General features: G+C 44.3%; 1 protein-coding gene across 5 annotated transcripts in view; it reads left to right on the forward strand.

Moving 5' to 3' along the window:
* LOC112253991 (1-acyl-sn-glycerol-3-phosphate acyltransferase gamma) overlaps positions 1 to 14050 on the forward strand; it is a 30269-nt gene extending 16219 nt beyond the window's left edge. For 4 of the 5 annotated variants that reach the window (XM_042324117.1, XM_042324118.1, XM_042324120.1 and 1 more), the window contains exons 2-10: positions 5028 to 5085; positions 5547 to 5774; positions 8736 to 8905; positions 9019 to 9180; positions 9708 to 9861; positions 9940 to 10042; positions 10206 to 10281; positions 10400 to 10598; positions 13012 to 14050. In XM_042324117.1, coding sequence (XP_042180051.1) covers positions 5597 to 5774; positions 8736 to 8905; positions 9019 to 9180; positions 9708 to 9861; positions 9940 to 10042; positions 10206 to 10281; positions 10400 to 10598; positions 13012 to 13103 — 1134 coding nt within the window. In that variant the 5' untranslated portion in view covers positions 5028 to 5085; positions 5547 to 5596 and the 3' untranslated portion in view covers positions 13104 to 14050. Of the gene's footprint in view, positions 1 to 716; positions 995 to 5027; positions 5086 to 5546; positions 5775 to 8735; positions 8906 to 9018; positions 9181 to 9707; positions 9862 to 9939; positions 10043 to 10205; positions 10282 to 10399; positions 10599 to 13011 lie in introns of those variants that run through there. The other variant, XM_042324116.1, reaches the window with a different exon arrangement.
* The last annotated feature ends 1018 nt before the right edge of the window (positions 14051 to 15068 follow it).

Here is a 15068-nt window from a genome sequence, read left to right on the forward strand (position 1 = left end):
TGTGTGTACCCTTGCATACTTGGTAGCCTGCTAAATGGAATTAACCTGGTACATAATCAATGGCAATTTACATCCTTTGCCTGCCATGTAGGCTAGGCCAGGGGTTGTAAATCGTTTCTGTTTCAAGACTCACTGAAACGCTTAAACAAATATATGGGGACCCCCTACATCAGAAATCACATTAAGACAAAATGACATTTCACAATGTCATTTTGTAGTTTTATCTACTGAAATCTGCCTGAGGCCCCCTAGTTGGCAAACAGTGGACTTCTTCGGAAATATTTGGGTAAATCATCAAATGATCATGAAATAACACAATGACACCATTTGGTCTCAAACTAATAGACAAGCAGCCTATACAAGCACCATGCCCATAGAAAGCAAGAGATGAGTTGAGAGACAACTGAACATCCCCAAAATGTCTTGGCCTGTGTATAGACTTAAAAAAATAAAAAGTTTTAACACGTGTTCTATTTCTTCCACTCAATTTCATTCAGTGATTAGAATAGAGTTTGTGTCGGGGGGGGGAACGAAAGCAGGACGCGGTCTCCCCCACCCCCCTTATACCTGGTGAAAAATGGCTGAACTTTTTTAACCTCTTTGTGTGTGTGTGTGTCACTCAGTTCGTTGGCCCAGTATTGACGGCCAGCCATTCGTCTGAGAGGATCAGGTGATGGCAGACATCCCCTCCTCCCCATCCCCTCTCCCCATCCCCCCTCACCAGGCAGCGCTTTGGCAGGCAGGCTGAGGGAGCGTATCCCTCTCCTTTTTGTTCTGTGTGGGGACAAGTTTCCCACTCTGCTAATGGACGGGCTTGTGAGATGTCATTAGTCTCTTCGGCAAGACTCCAAAGTTCACTCATGTTTACCGAGGAGCGCTGGTGTTTCTCAAGCTCTCTTTCCCACTATTAGTAATTCTCACTCTGTTCCTGTCTGTGGGCAAAGCTAGGGCTTCACACTTTGACAAAACGACTTGCTCTCTCTTCCAGAACAAGGTTAGTGGTATTTATGCTCATTTCCCAGGGGTTATTGGTGTGAATGGGATGTTATTTTATGAATATTGACATCGTTGGACGATGGAATTACTAGTCAAAGAAAAATGTATCCGTGTTAAACCTCAATCACCTGTTTCACTGTGAACTGATGCTCCTATTGTAGAGAAATAGATAGGCTATACCGGAGGTTAAAATTTTAAGCATGCATGCTATTATCTCCTTGCAGATGCCAGACGCACCATAGCAACTGTTTGTATTATAATTAGACTTGTTTGCAGAGTTGATATTGCCGGCTACCGTTTTTACATTTGACTGCCGTGGTTGTTTGGTGAAGGAAGCACTCCACTGCATTGCAACCTGATGTCAATGTGGGACAAACCTGAAGTTTGATAGCCTATACCAAAGATCAGTATCCGTAGAGAATGTCACCCGCCTTTGTGGATGTCTGCTTGATTCTTGAGTGTCGGATAAGGACGTTTTCTGGCCTTCAGTGCAGGAAACGGCCTTCGTTTAATGGGCCATTTAAAACATGGTTCCTACAGACCTACACCACACACCCTGTTATGCCTTGGCTTTATTGCATCTATCACAACTCTTCGGGGCAGTGAAGTTAGAACAGAACCTTGAAGTTTTGAGAAAGTGGATTGGGAAATCCTAGTGAGCTCACGGAGAAATATGCACACGTGTCACTGCTTGCTTAACAGTATAGCTTCCTTCCTCACATTGTCCTTACTGACCCTTGATCTTGAAAAGATAGCAGTTCGAAAGCACAGGTGGAGACGTTTCAAGCTGTGGAATGAGGTTATGAATCCAACTCGGTTACACTTGCACCTCCTAAACTCACTCCAGTGACCCCAGTCGTTGAGCAGAGTGCAGCTGTAGATCCGGGTCACGGCACCACTACTGCCCGCTCGACAGTGTCTTCGCCAACTATAGAAAAGCTAGCAGTTTGATGGCTTCAAATGTCTCCACCCACGCTAAGTAGTGAGGTTATGAATCCAACTCCGTTACACACACACAGGAGGGTGAGAGTTAGTGTGTTCAGAGGGACCAAGTCTGTTCTCTCAGCCCTATGTTCCCTCAGTTTCCTCAGCCTTATGTTCCCTCAGTTTCCTCAGCCCTATGTTCCCTCAGTTTCCTCAGCCCTATGTTCCCTCAGTTCCCACAGCCCTGTGTTCCCTCAGTTCCCACAGCCCTATGTTCCCTCAGTTCCCACAGCCCTATGTTCCCTCAGTTCCCACAGCCCTATGTTCCCTCAGCCCTATGTTCCCTCAGCCCTATATGTTCAAGTGATTTGAGTAGATGCTGGTCAGATACATGTTGTTTTTTTCTCAGAAAATGCCTTTTGGGCTGCTGGAATATTGACAAAAGGTCAAGGTCATAGTGATTAAACAATTCAGTGGGTTCCAACAATAAGCATTGGTGCCAACATTGATTCAAATTGGTTCAGTGGGTACTGAGGTTACTCAAGTGGATAAAGTATGACTAATTCTGTAGTATTACTAATGATAGTAATATGTGGAAGGGAGTGGAGTGATGCAGGGCTGCTGTTTGAGGGTGTGTGGGGGGTCTAGATTTAGAAAAGAGGACACACCAGAATCTCAGAGAGGTTGAATGGGGCAAGTGTTGCCAATTTAGAGACTTTGTCTCTATATTTATTTAGCGAGTTTTGAAACCGCTCCAGAGACTGTTATTGTTAAGAGCCTAGCAACAAATGCAGCTACTTATCAGGCTGCCTTGGAGAGTTTGCCACCAAGGGGTTTTAATAGCATTTGGGGACTTTTCCCACTCAATTCTGGGATTATCTATCTGCAACAGAAGTCACAGCAACATCACACGAACAGTTAACACTTTGTGACAACTGCTGATGTAAAAAGGGCTATATAAAATGTATTTGATTGACAGGCATAGAAGCAAGGGGAGAGGGTGTGCGGCAGGAGAGGGGGCGAAAACGCTACTTTGGGGACCGCAGTTGTTGCAGCAAGGCAAGTCTGTGCTGTGACTTTGAAAATAAAGTTGGCAAAACACTGAATTGTGTGTGTGTGTGAAAAAGGGAGTGAGTAAGGAGTTGCTGGCCTTTCTCCAACTAGGTGAAAGGGTGTGTGAGCGTATATGTGTGTGTGGGTATGCGGACATGTACATATCAGTGGGAGGGAGGTTATGTGCAACGCCATTTGGGTGGAAGGGAGTTTATTTTTGTGGGCAAGCTGTGTTTTTAACCTGAGTTTCCTATTTAATATTGGGGAAATGGAAATAAGTCACAGAAACTGACTGGTTGTCTGCTGATCTCCTCAGAATTAACCTGCTCTATTCTTTTTTTTGTCACAGTTCTCTGAATTATTCAGTTGTATGTTGTTTAGTCTTTAAAAACAAATTTTGCGGCCATTTGGTGCAAGTTAGATTCTGTTTTGGGAAAGAGTTAAGATTGTTCAGATCTTCCGGTCTTTAAAAAAATATATATATTTCACCTTTATTTAATTAGGTAGGCTAGTTGAGAACAAGTTCTCATTTGCAACGGTGACTTGGCCAAGATAAAGCAAAGCAGTTCGACACATACAACAACGCAGAGTTACACATGGAATAAACAAACGTAGTCTATATACAGTGTGTGCAAATGAGGTAGGATAAGGGAGGTAAGGCAATAAATAGGCCATGGTGGTGAAGTAATTACAATATAGCAATTAAACACTGGAATTGTAGATGTGTAGAAGATGAATGTGCAAGTAGAGATACTGGGGTGCAAAGGAACAAGATAAATAAATACAGTATGGGGTGAGGTAGTTGGATGGGCTGTTTACAGATGGGCTATGTGCAGTGATCTGTGAGCTGCTCTGACAGCTGGTGCTTAAAGCTAGTGAGGGAGATAGGAGTCTCCAGCTTCAGTGATTTTTTTGCAGTTCGTTCCAGTCATTGGCAGCAGAGAACTGGAAGGAAAGGCAGCCAAAGGAAGAATTGACTTTGGGGTGACCAGTGAGATATACCTGCTGGAGCGTGTGCTGCGGGGTGGGTGCTGCTATGGTGACCAGTGAGCTGAGATAAGGCGGAGCTTTACCTAGCAGAGACTTGTAGATTACCTGGAGCCAGTGGGTTTGGCGACGAATATGTAGCGAGGGCCAGCCAACAAAGAGCGTACAGGTCGCAGTGGTGGGTAGTATATGGGGCTTTGGTGACAAAACGGATGGCACTGTGATAGACTGCATCCAATTTGTTGAGTAGAGTGTTGGAGGCTATTTTGTAAATGACATCGCCGAAGTCGAGGATCGGTAGGATGGTCAGTTTTACGAGGGTATGTTTGGCAGCATGAGTGAAGGATGCTTTGTTGCGAAATAGGAAGCAGATTCTAGATTTAATTTTGTATTGGAGATTCTTAAAATGTGAGTCTGGAAGGAGAGTTTACAGTCTAACCAGACACCTAGGTATTTGTAGTTGTCCACATATTCTAAGTCAGAACCGTCCAGAGTAGTGATGCGGGACGGGCGGGCAGGTGCGGGCAGCGATCGGTTGAAGAGCATGCATTTTGTTTTACTTGCATTTAAGAGCAGTTGGAGGCCATGGAAGGAGAGTTGTATGGCATTGAAGCTCGTTTGGAGGTTTGTTAACACTGTGTCCAAAGAAAGGTCAGTTGTATACAGAATGGTGTCGTCTGCGTAGAGGTGGATCAAAGAATCACCCGTTGCAAGAGCGATATCATTGATAGTTACAGAGAAAAGTCGTCCCGAGAATTGAACCCTGTGGCACCCCCATAGAGACTGCCAGAGGTCCGGACAACAGGCCCTCCGATTTGACACACTGAACTCTATCAGAGAAGTAGTTGGTGAACCAGGCGAGGCAATCATTTGAGAAACCAAAGCTGTTGTGTCTGCCGATAAGAATGTGGTGATTGACAGAGTCGAAAGCCTTGGCCAGGTCGATTAATACGGCTGCACAGTAATGTCTCTTATCGATGGCTGTTAGGATACCGTTTAGGACCTTGAGCATGGCTAACTGTTAAACTGATTGTGACTATTTTGTAATGTTCTTCTCTGTCCCACAGGTCTGTAGTATTGGCTGACGGGCCGTGCAAACGGGGCTTGTGAAGGGAACCCACCGTGGTTAGTTGCACTGGAATTTCTGAACATTATCACCCTTCCACTATTAACTCAGCCTCATCGAAGGGGTCAGGAGTTTTCCCTGACCATGGGACCAGACTAAGAGAACTCTGGGTCCTCGTCATAGCCAATAAGGCTCAGACCTATTCCTGGTCAGATCAGTTGGTCAGGGGAAACTCTTTTCCCGACTCATATTCATAAACATCCTCTTTTGAAGGGTAGGAAGCATGAGTTTTTACTCACCGAAGTAACAACAGTGTGGTCAAATACTTAGTAACTGAATTGTAGTCATGATCATAGTTATGTTATTTTTTGTACATATTTATTAACTTCTTTTGGATATCTTCGGAACTACCCACAATGCACTATTTCTCAACGTCATATGGAGAACCGGTGCTACCTGGTGGTATTTTCCACCGAATTAAATGGAAATGCATAGTTTCTTTCATGGTTTTCTCCCCCAGGTCGGCCGTAGTGCGTTGGCAGCCCTGCTAGCCCCCAGACAGCCCTGGTCATGGGGCTGATAGCGTACATCAAGAGTCTGTTCATCGTGCAGCTGCTCGTTGGATTTGTGTTTGTGGTCAGCGGCCTCATCATCAACTTCATTCAGCTCTGCACCTGCGTCCTATGGCCCATCGACAGGCAGCTCTACAGAAAGATCAACACCCGCCTCTCCTACTCCCTCTGGAGCCGTGAGTCACACTCATAGTCTCGGGTCGTGTGTGTTTGTTTGTTTGTGTGTGGGAGGGGGGGGGGCTTGACTCAGAGCAGCACATTCTGTCTGTTGTCCCAAAACAAACCAGTCTTAAATGCAGTGCAAACTCCACCCACATAGTGTACTGGTTTTGGCATTCCCCTCTAGCCCTCTCATTGCTGTGTTGTGTGCATTCCTCTCTCATGCGGTCTGTGTGTGGGGCTGCCGGTGAACAATGGGCGCAATGGATTTTGGTCATTGTAGTTCATTACATTTTCTGCACTGAACTAGGTTGAATATTTTGTCTGTTGAAAACTACAACTTCCTACAGCATCCCACAGTTCGTTCTTGATTTGATGTCTCTTGTGCTTGATAGGATTTCTCTCTAGAGAAACGGGCATTGTGCTCACACAAAAAAAATATCTAAATGGAATTCAAGTAATTGAACCAACTTCAGTCAATTTGTTGTTTAATAATCAAACATAAAAATAATTTGGTTAATCGTTGACGGTGTGTTTAATAAATAGGAACAGACTAAGGATTGACTGGTTGATGCGCAGATAGTACAGTGGGTTAACTGCTTTGTTCAGGGGCAGAATGACAGATTTTTTAAAACTTGTCAGCTCGGGGATTTGATATTGCAACCTCTCGGTTTCTAGTCCAATGCTCTAACCACTAGAGGTGTGTGTGTGTGTGTGTGTAACATAGCTTGTTTCCTAGCATAAACATACACTGTTGTTAACTGAGTTTACACTGATGTGATTTTTACAGGTTCAATGTTTTGTCGGAATTGAGACTACTGTAATGTAATTCGTTGCGACTGGTTACATTCTGACCACACCGCTCCCATTGCGTGCACGAACGGGACAAAATAAATGTACACATGTTATTCAGTCATTGCACCCACGTCTGCGTAGGCAGGCGCCAAAATAGAACTTGGTTCTATTTGTGATGCTTGATGCGCTGCAAGTCCCGCCTCTCCCATCTCCTCATTGGTTTTTAGGAGCGTATACCCACGTGGGTGAATGAAAGACGAACTGAGGTCCACAATCCAGAGCAGTTGGTGGTGGTAATGCACGTTAAAGTTGGTTGCCAACCTCCATATAAAGTCCAGAGAAGAAGAAGCAGCCTGAAGGAGGAGATATTACTAGAAACACACTCGGTTTACCATTTTATCTGTGGATAATGTGGGGCAAAAAAGTATTTAGTCAGCCACCAATTGTGCAAGTTCTCCCACTTTAAAAGATAAGAGAGCCCTGTGTATTTTCATCATAGGTACACTTCAACTATGACAGACAAAATAAGAAAAAAAATCCAGAAAATCACATTGTAGGATTTTTTATGAATTTATTTGCAAATTATGGTGGAAAATAAGTATTTGGTCAATAACAAAAGTTTATCTCAATACTTTGTTATATACTCTTTGTTGGCAATGACAGAGGTCAAACGTTTTCTGTAAGTCTTCACAGGGTTTTCACACACTGTTGCTGGTATTTTGGCCCATTCCTCCATGCAGATCTCCTCTAGAGCAGTGATGTTTTGGGGCTGTTGCTGGGCAACACGGACTTTCAACTCCCTCCAAAGATTTTCTATGGGGTTAAGATCTGGAGACTGGCTAGGCCACTCCAGGACCTTGAAATGCTTCTTACGAAGCCACTCCTTCGTTGCCCGGGCAGTGTGTTTGGGATCATTGTCATGCTGAAAGACCCAGCCACGTTTAATCTTCAATGCCTTTGCTGATGGAAGGAGGTTTTCACTCAAAATCTCACGATACATCCATTCATTCTTTCCTTTACACGGATCAGTCGTCCTGGTCCCTTTGCAGAAAAACAGCCCCAAAGCATGATGTTTCCACCTCCATGCTTCACAGTAGGTATGGTGTTCTTTGGATGCAACTCAGCATTCTTTGTCCTCCAAACACGATGAGTTTTTACCAAAAAGTTCTATTTTGGTTTCATCTGACCATATGACATTCTCCCAATCTTCTTCTGGATCATCCAAATGCTCTCTAGCAAACTTCAGACAGGCCTGGACATGTACTGGCTTAAGCAGGGGGACACGTCTGGCACTGCAGGATTTGAGTCCCTGGCGGCGTAGTGTGTTACTGATGGTAGGCTTTGTTACTTTGGTCCCAGCTCTCTGCAGGTCATTCACTAGTTCCCCCCGTGTGGTTCTGGGATTTTTGCTCACCGTTCTTGTGATAATTTTGACCCCCGGGGTGAGATCTTGCATGGAGCCCCAGATCGAGGGAGATTATCAGTGGTCTTGTATGTCTTCCATTTCCTAATAATTGCTCCCACAGTTGATTTCTTCAAACCAAGCTGCTTACCTATTGCAGATTCAGTCTTCCCAGCCTGGTGCAGGTCTACAATTTTGTTTCTGGTGTCCTTTGACAGCTCTTTGGTCTTGGCCATAGTGGAGTTTGGAGTGTGACTGTTTGAGGTTGTGGACAGGTGTCTTTTATGCTGATAACAAGTTCAAACAGGTGCCATTAATACAGGTAACGAGTGGAGGACAGAGGAGACTCTTAAAGAATAAGTTACAGGTCTGTGAGAGCCAGAAATCTTGCTTGTTTGTAGGTGACAATACTTATTTTCCACCATAATTTGCAAATTAATTAATTAAAAATCCTACAATGTGATTTTTCTGGATTTTTTTTCTCATTTTGTCTGTCATAGTTGAAGTGTACCTATGATGACAATTACAGGCCTCATCTTTTGAAGTGGGAGAACTTGCACAATTGATGGCTGACTAAATACTTTTTTGCCCCACTGTATTTGCTTATTGACCTGTCCCCAAATTAATATAGTTGGTTTTGAAATTTCAACCTGCGTGTCCTGATCGCGTCTTGTGTGGGGGGGGAAATTGACAGCAGTTTGATGTGACTGGGTGGTTCATTGTGACGGAGTTTACACTGGTTCGTTGTCTTAACTCTCTACTGGCCCTCTCTGTCCTGTAGAGCTGGTGATGCTGCTGGAGTGGTGGTCGGGTACAGAATGCACCATATTCGCAGACCAGGCCACGGTGGACAAATTTGGCAAGGAGCACGTCATCATCATCCTCAACCACAACTACGAGATCGACTTCCTCTGTGGCTGGACCATGTGTGAACGCTACGGCGTGCTTGGAGTGAGTGTGTGTGTGTGTGAGAGAGGGGGATTGAGTTTAGCCGCCTTTATCTACTGTTTATGAAAATAAAATGTTTGGTAGGTTGGCTGAATAAAGTCGTCTTGTCTTCTCAGGCTTCAAAGGTCTTGGCCAAGTACGAACTGCTGAAGGTGCCTCTGATTGGCTGGACCTGGTACTTCCTGGAGATTGTCTTCTGTAAGAGGAAGTGGGAGGAGGACAGAGACACTGTGTTCAAAGGTCTGGCCCAGCTAAAGGATTACCCTGAGTTTATGTGGGTGAGTAGGACGACAAACCGACAACACAATGACGTTTGCCCCTCTCCCTCTGACCGTCCGCGCGTCTCTGTATGGAGTTGTACCCTGGTGCATGTTCATTAAGCATCAAACAGATGAAAAACGCATATTTCTGTTTACCGTTGCATAATGTTTTCCGCTGAGTGTCCAAATAAACACACCCCAGAATTGTTGGTGGGTACGTGCACACAATCTGGGGGGTGCAAGAGAGCGAGGGTCTGAGGGGGATGCAAGAGAGCGAGGGTCTGAGGGGAGTAAATCAACGAAATACAACTGAGATTCTGTCTGTGCGTGTGTTTGTGCATGTGTTCGTGTTACTGTGGACAGTGTAGCAAGAAAGGCAGGGTGTGTCTGAGGTAGTTCACCTTTGTTGGCGTTCCTACCTTCTGTAGTTTCCAGTGGGACAAACGGGGATTACAAGGTCATGAGCTTTAGTGTGTTAAGTGTTTACTCTCCAAAGACTGCAACAGTGTGCGTGTGTGTTGACTTCTCTCTCTCTCTTTCTTCAGTTCCTCTTGTACTGTGAAGGTACCCGTTTCACACCGAAGAAGCATGAGATCAGTATGGAGGTAGCAGAGAGTAAAGGTCTGCCGAAACTCAAATACCATCTACTGCCCAGAACCAAAGGCTTCACCACAACACTGAGCTGTCTCAAAGGCACAGGTGGGACACACACGCACAGGCACGTGCACACACACATTTACAGCATCACACTCATGTTCGCACTCTTTCCTTTCTCAGTATCTGCTGTGTACGACGTGACACTAAATTTCAGAGACAAGAAGGTCCCAACGTTGCACGGCATCGTCAGTGGAAAGAAGTACATGGCCGATATGAATATCAAGTAGGTGGCGCCTGTCCCTCTCCCACAAACAAAGGCAGGGCACTGGTCCTAAATGTGCGCTATGGGTCCTTTGACCTGCTGACTTACTGTATCACCAGTACAGTGACTTGCTGCCCTTTAGAAGCGTTGTACTGAACTGACAGTTCCTCTCCTTCCTGTATAGGCGGTACCCAGTGGAGGAAATCCCAGAGGACGAGAAGGAGTGTGCAACCTGGCTTCACAAGCTCTACCAGCAGAAGGTGCTGGGAACTCGGCTTTCCCTTCCATTTATTTACCCTTTCTAGCCATAAGTCAATGACTCTCTCCACTAATATAATATTGACAACATTCTCTCTTTCTTCCTTTCTCTTTCTGTAGGATGCACTGCAGGAGCACTACGAGAAGGAGGGCAGTTTCCCCGGTCCCACCATCAAGCCCCCCCGTCGGCTGTGGACGCTGCTCAACTTCCTCTTCTGGGCCACCCTGCTTCTCACCCCCCTCCTCAACTTCGCCTGTGGGGTGTTTGTCAGCGGCTCTCCCCTCCTCATCGTCGGCTTCCTGATCTTCTGCATCATCGGTGCGGATGCCACCCATTTAGCCTGCGCTAAGCCTACTGCCTTTTCCAAGTTCTTATGTTGTTAGGTCCTTCCTGTACTATATAATCTCATTTTGACTCATTATTGGCTGGTTTCCCAAACACAGAATAAGCCTAGTTCTAGACTAAAAAGCTATTTCAATAGAGATTCTCCATTAAGCATGCGTTGTAGTCCAGGACTTGGGCTCCCGAGTGGCGCAGTGGTCTAAGGCACTGCATCTCAGTGCAAGAGGCGCCACTACAGTCCCTGGTTCGAATTCAGGCTGTATCCCATCCGGCCATGATTGGGAGTCCCATTTAGGGCGGCACTCAATTGGCACAGCATCGTCCGAGTTTGGCCCGGGGTAGGCTGTCATTGTAAATAAGAATTTGTTCTTAATTGACTTGCCTCGTTAAATAAATACACATTTATCTGCTCTAAATGTATAGTGTAAATAAAGCATGGCTCTAGACTACCCTTTTCTGCTGGTGAGACTGGTGCAGACAACTTTTTCAGTTGATGGCACCAGCACAAGATTTGGTCGCACCATTTTTTTTCACCACTGAGCGCTAATTAATGACTTGACCAGTGGTTTTGCATTCCATACAGAACCAGGCTGATGATGACTAGCCATCTTTTAAATGATGTAAGCGCCCCTGCGGAAATCAAATGAGCGTAACAAAATCCCCGTCAGTCTGTCTGTCTGTTTAAGATGGAGTTATCTGTTGTATTGTCGGAATGGTTTGAGGTACAAACTAATATGACCCCTCTATGGAAAGATAAGACTCTCACAAGACTCGTCTGGAGGTAGACAGACCGATACGAGATTTTAAAAAACGAATGGAAATATATATGGAAGTACTTTAGTGCCAAAAACAAAGGGGTTAAATACAGGTAATAATAATTTATAACTTATATATCAATTAGATATAGGACAGACACTTCAAAACATACCTCCTTTTGATGTATTTTTGGACTATCTGTTGTGCCTTGTATGAATGTTATTCAATACGTTAATAAGGGCTAATAGCAGTAAGACTAAATTAAATGTTTCATCCAAAAAGATGTATTTATATTTTTATACTAACAAGAGGTCCTAAAATTCTAAATCTAATAGCTAACCCAGCCCTGGGCCCTTTGACCTAAGGGGGTTTTAACTTGACTATCATATTCACATTGATTGTTTGGTTAGATTTTTTTCCCTCAACAATCTAAAAAAAAAGGTGCTATTGTATGGGGTCAAATTCACGCCACATGTATTGAATTAAAAATGAAAAACATGAAAAATAAACTTGAGAATGTAAACATATTTTTAAGGACGGGTGAAATAATGGATGCTGAAATCAAAAATCCAACAATTGAAAGCAAAATGTATAGAATTGTAAACAAAAATAAGACATCAAAAGCAAAACTCAAACTCGTAAGCAAATAATTTTAAAGCGAGAGCAAAACTCTATGACAAATGATTTGAACAAATATTTGAAAATTAAGGCAAAAATCGTTTTTCGGTTAAACTTTCCCAGAAACCAATCCTATTGGATAGATTTTGCCTACGCTCTTGCCTGCATGTACTACCTTTTGGTTACGCTCCTCGTATCTTTGCTTTCGATGTATTTCTTTGCTTTTACTGCCAGGTTTTTCGATTGCGAGTTTTGTCATTTTTTCCATGAAGGGCGCGGTTTAGAGGGAGGCGTAGACGATGAGTCTCCATTGGTCCGCTAGTTTTGGAGTGACTGTTCGTCTTAACCCAATCAATGAACACGATAGACAGGCTTTCCCCCCCTATTGCTTACTTAAGTAGACGTCTGATGTCACCTGGTTTTAGGGTTTTAGCTAACGTACAGTCACGGGTCAATAACAGTCACGGGTCAATAATGTACGGATATTAGAAGCATGTCTATCTAATACATTTAATGAAAAACCATCTAACTACTTAGGTAAGCACATGAATGACCTGTCGCACAACGTTCTGCGCAGGTGTTGGTAACTGGTTCGCCATACACCTGCTCCGAAACGTTGTGCAACTGGTCATTTTTTAAAATTCAATACATATGGTGTGAATTTGACCCGATACTATTGTTAGCGATTCTGAACAGTCACTCTACAGTTGTAGTGCCCTATAAAGTCTGTGTTATCTTTTCGTAAATTCCGTTTTCCTGATTCTATCTTTGCAGTCAACATTTAAATCGGGGAAGTTTTTTGGGAAAGACTTTTGAAATGTTAATTCCAACAGCACATGATGACTGAAATGTGAGTGTTTTGGTCGCCCGTGTTGAGCCTTGTATAGTATGTACATGTGATTGCCTACTCCTGTATCTGCACTTTGTTCATTTGTATTATACCTCTTCTTTTTTTTTGTCTTCTGTCTTCTTTCTACTAATTATTGACATATCTCTCTGTCTCCTCTCTCCACAGCCTCCATAGCAGTGCGCCGCCTGATCAGTGTGTCTGAGGTGAACAAAACCGGCTCTACTTACGGCAAAATGGAGGGCAAGAAGGAGAACTAGAACTCTTTACGGCAGTCACGCTACGGCCCCTCTACTGTCGACACTCGGTCTGAGCGGTCGTTGCGGTCCCCGCACAGATGCACCCTGTGCAGCCTCCCTCCTGCAGAAATATGTTAAAACACAGTGTGTGTGTGTGGGGGGGGGGTATAACTGAATAGACTTTTTAGACGTAAGTTAAAATATTGATTATGATTGTGAAAAAATTTGAAATGGAATTCTTGCAGTTGACTCGCTGTGAATGCATCCTTCCAGTGAGAGGGGGGTGACAGACAGCAGGACTGAATGGTAGATACCAGGGGGTGTATCTCTTTAACACCCAACGCTCCCTGCACCGCAGCTCGTGGTCCCCCCCATCGGTGTCGGTCTCCTCTGCACAGCCTTGTGGTTTCACCTCATCCACATGCGGCAGAATTTTCATGGTTCAGCGGTACCACTTCCTCCAACATGCACCCCACTTCCTGCCACATTAGCCCACTCTAAAGAAGTTTTTTCCACCTGTCAAATATCCTAATTTTCTGCTTCAGTATCTCTGACTGGGCCAGCCCAATACCAGTCAGATGTCCCTCTGTAGTTTCAGCAAGGGGCTCTACTGTCTGGAGAAGACAGATTCCCCAGCATGCTTTAGCTCCTGACCCTTACCCCCATGAAGGTTGGGTGTGGAGGTGAAGGAATCTTAACGCCTCTGAGCACACATCCTGTTATTTGTTTGTCCGTCTCCTCATGAAACTTGTGCAGAATTCTGACACAAATGAGATTGAGCATGCTGCTACTCCTCCCGTCCTTCCCAGAAAAGCACAGACGTGACGGCCAACCTCGCACCAATGAAATGCAGTATTTGATGTTAATATAAAGCCAGGTTTGGGCCTGAGTTGATTTCCAAATTGCTTGTAGATCCCAGAAATACTGATTGTTATAAACCAATAAAACATTTATCGTTTGGTTGCCAATGAATATACAAAAGTGATTGAATGATGGGATTTAATTTCTTTCCCTACAGTACTCTGGCGGGAATTCTTCAAAGGGTTTTGAAGAGCGCTTTTTGTCAATGGTGGATCAACATCTGATCTAACACAAATTAATTGTAAAATAGTTAGGCCTACCATCCCAACACACCCTGGTCCCCTGTCTATTTGACCCCTTAGTGTATGCAATATAAAATCCATAACCACAGTTTGAATGCCTTTAGGCCCAATATAAGGTGACACAAAGCTAGTATAGGAGTCGTCCAGTGACCAAGAGCTGAGGACTCGTCTGAGGATGACATCACTAACACTGGCTGTCCCTGCCATCCAACTCGGCTGCCAGCAGAATAGATTTATGCTTTTACCAAGAGCAGGTGAAGTGGCCCACAGGCCATTTGCGGAGTGGATTTGTCATATCCATAATTGGATTTTCCAGCATTTTTTAAAGAAAAATAAGCATAATACTTAATGCATGGCCAGTTATTGGCATTCTAAAATGCTATGCCTCTCCCACCCCCTGAAATTAGCCCAATAACATTTATTAAAAAGTAGGCCTACGTGACCCATATTATCAGATAGGTGTTATTTATGTAATACGACTGATCACCTACAGTGTATAAAACTGATGAAGCATAGTGGCTATATATAGATGGCTGAAGCATGGGGTTAACCATTTGCATTAATACCCCACTGGTCCAGATTAGATCGGACTATATCATCTTTTTGCTAGTTAGGCAGGTATTGATGAGCCCAGTATGGGGCAGTTGGACAGTGGAGGAAGCAGAGCTGTTAGCAGCACACAGGTGCTGCTGATACTACTGCTTCATCTGCTGTTGCTGCTGCTCCTACTGCTATTGCTGCTTCGTCTGCTGCTGTTGCTGCTGCTGCTTGGTTCTTCAGCAGAGTCAAAAGAACCAACCTATCCAACCGATGGAGCTGCTGGTCCATGATCAGCCACAGCAGGCTAGACAGCAGGCTAGACAGAAGCCCAGGGTGTAGTTGG

The sequence above is a fragment of the Oncorhynchus tshawytscha genome, linkage group LG07 (genome assembly GCF_018296145.1).
Source record: "Oncorhynchus tshawytscha isolate Ot180627B linkage group LG07, Otsh_v2.0, whole genome shotgun sequence".
Lineage (NCBI taxonomy): Eukaryota > Metazoa > Chordata > Actinopteri > Salmoniformes > Salmonidae > Oncorhynchus > Oncorhynchus tshawytscha.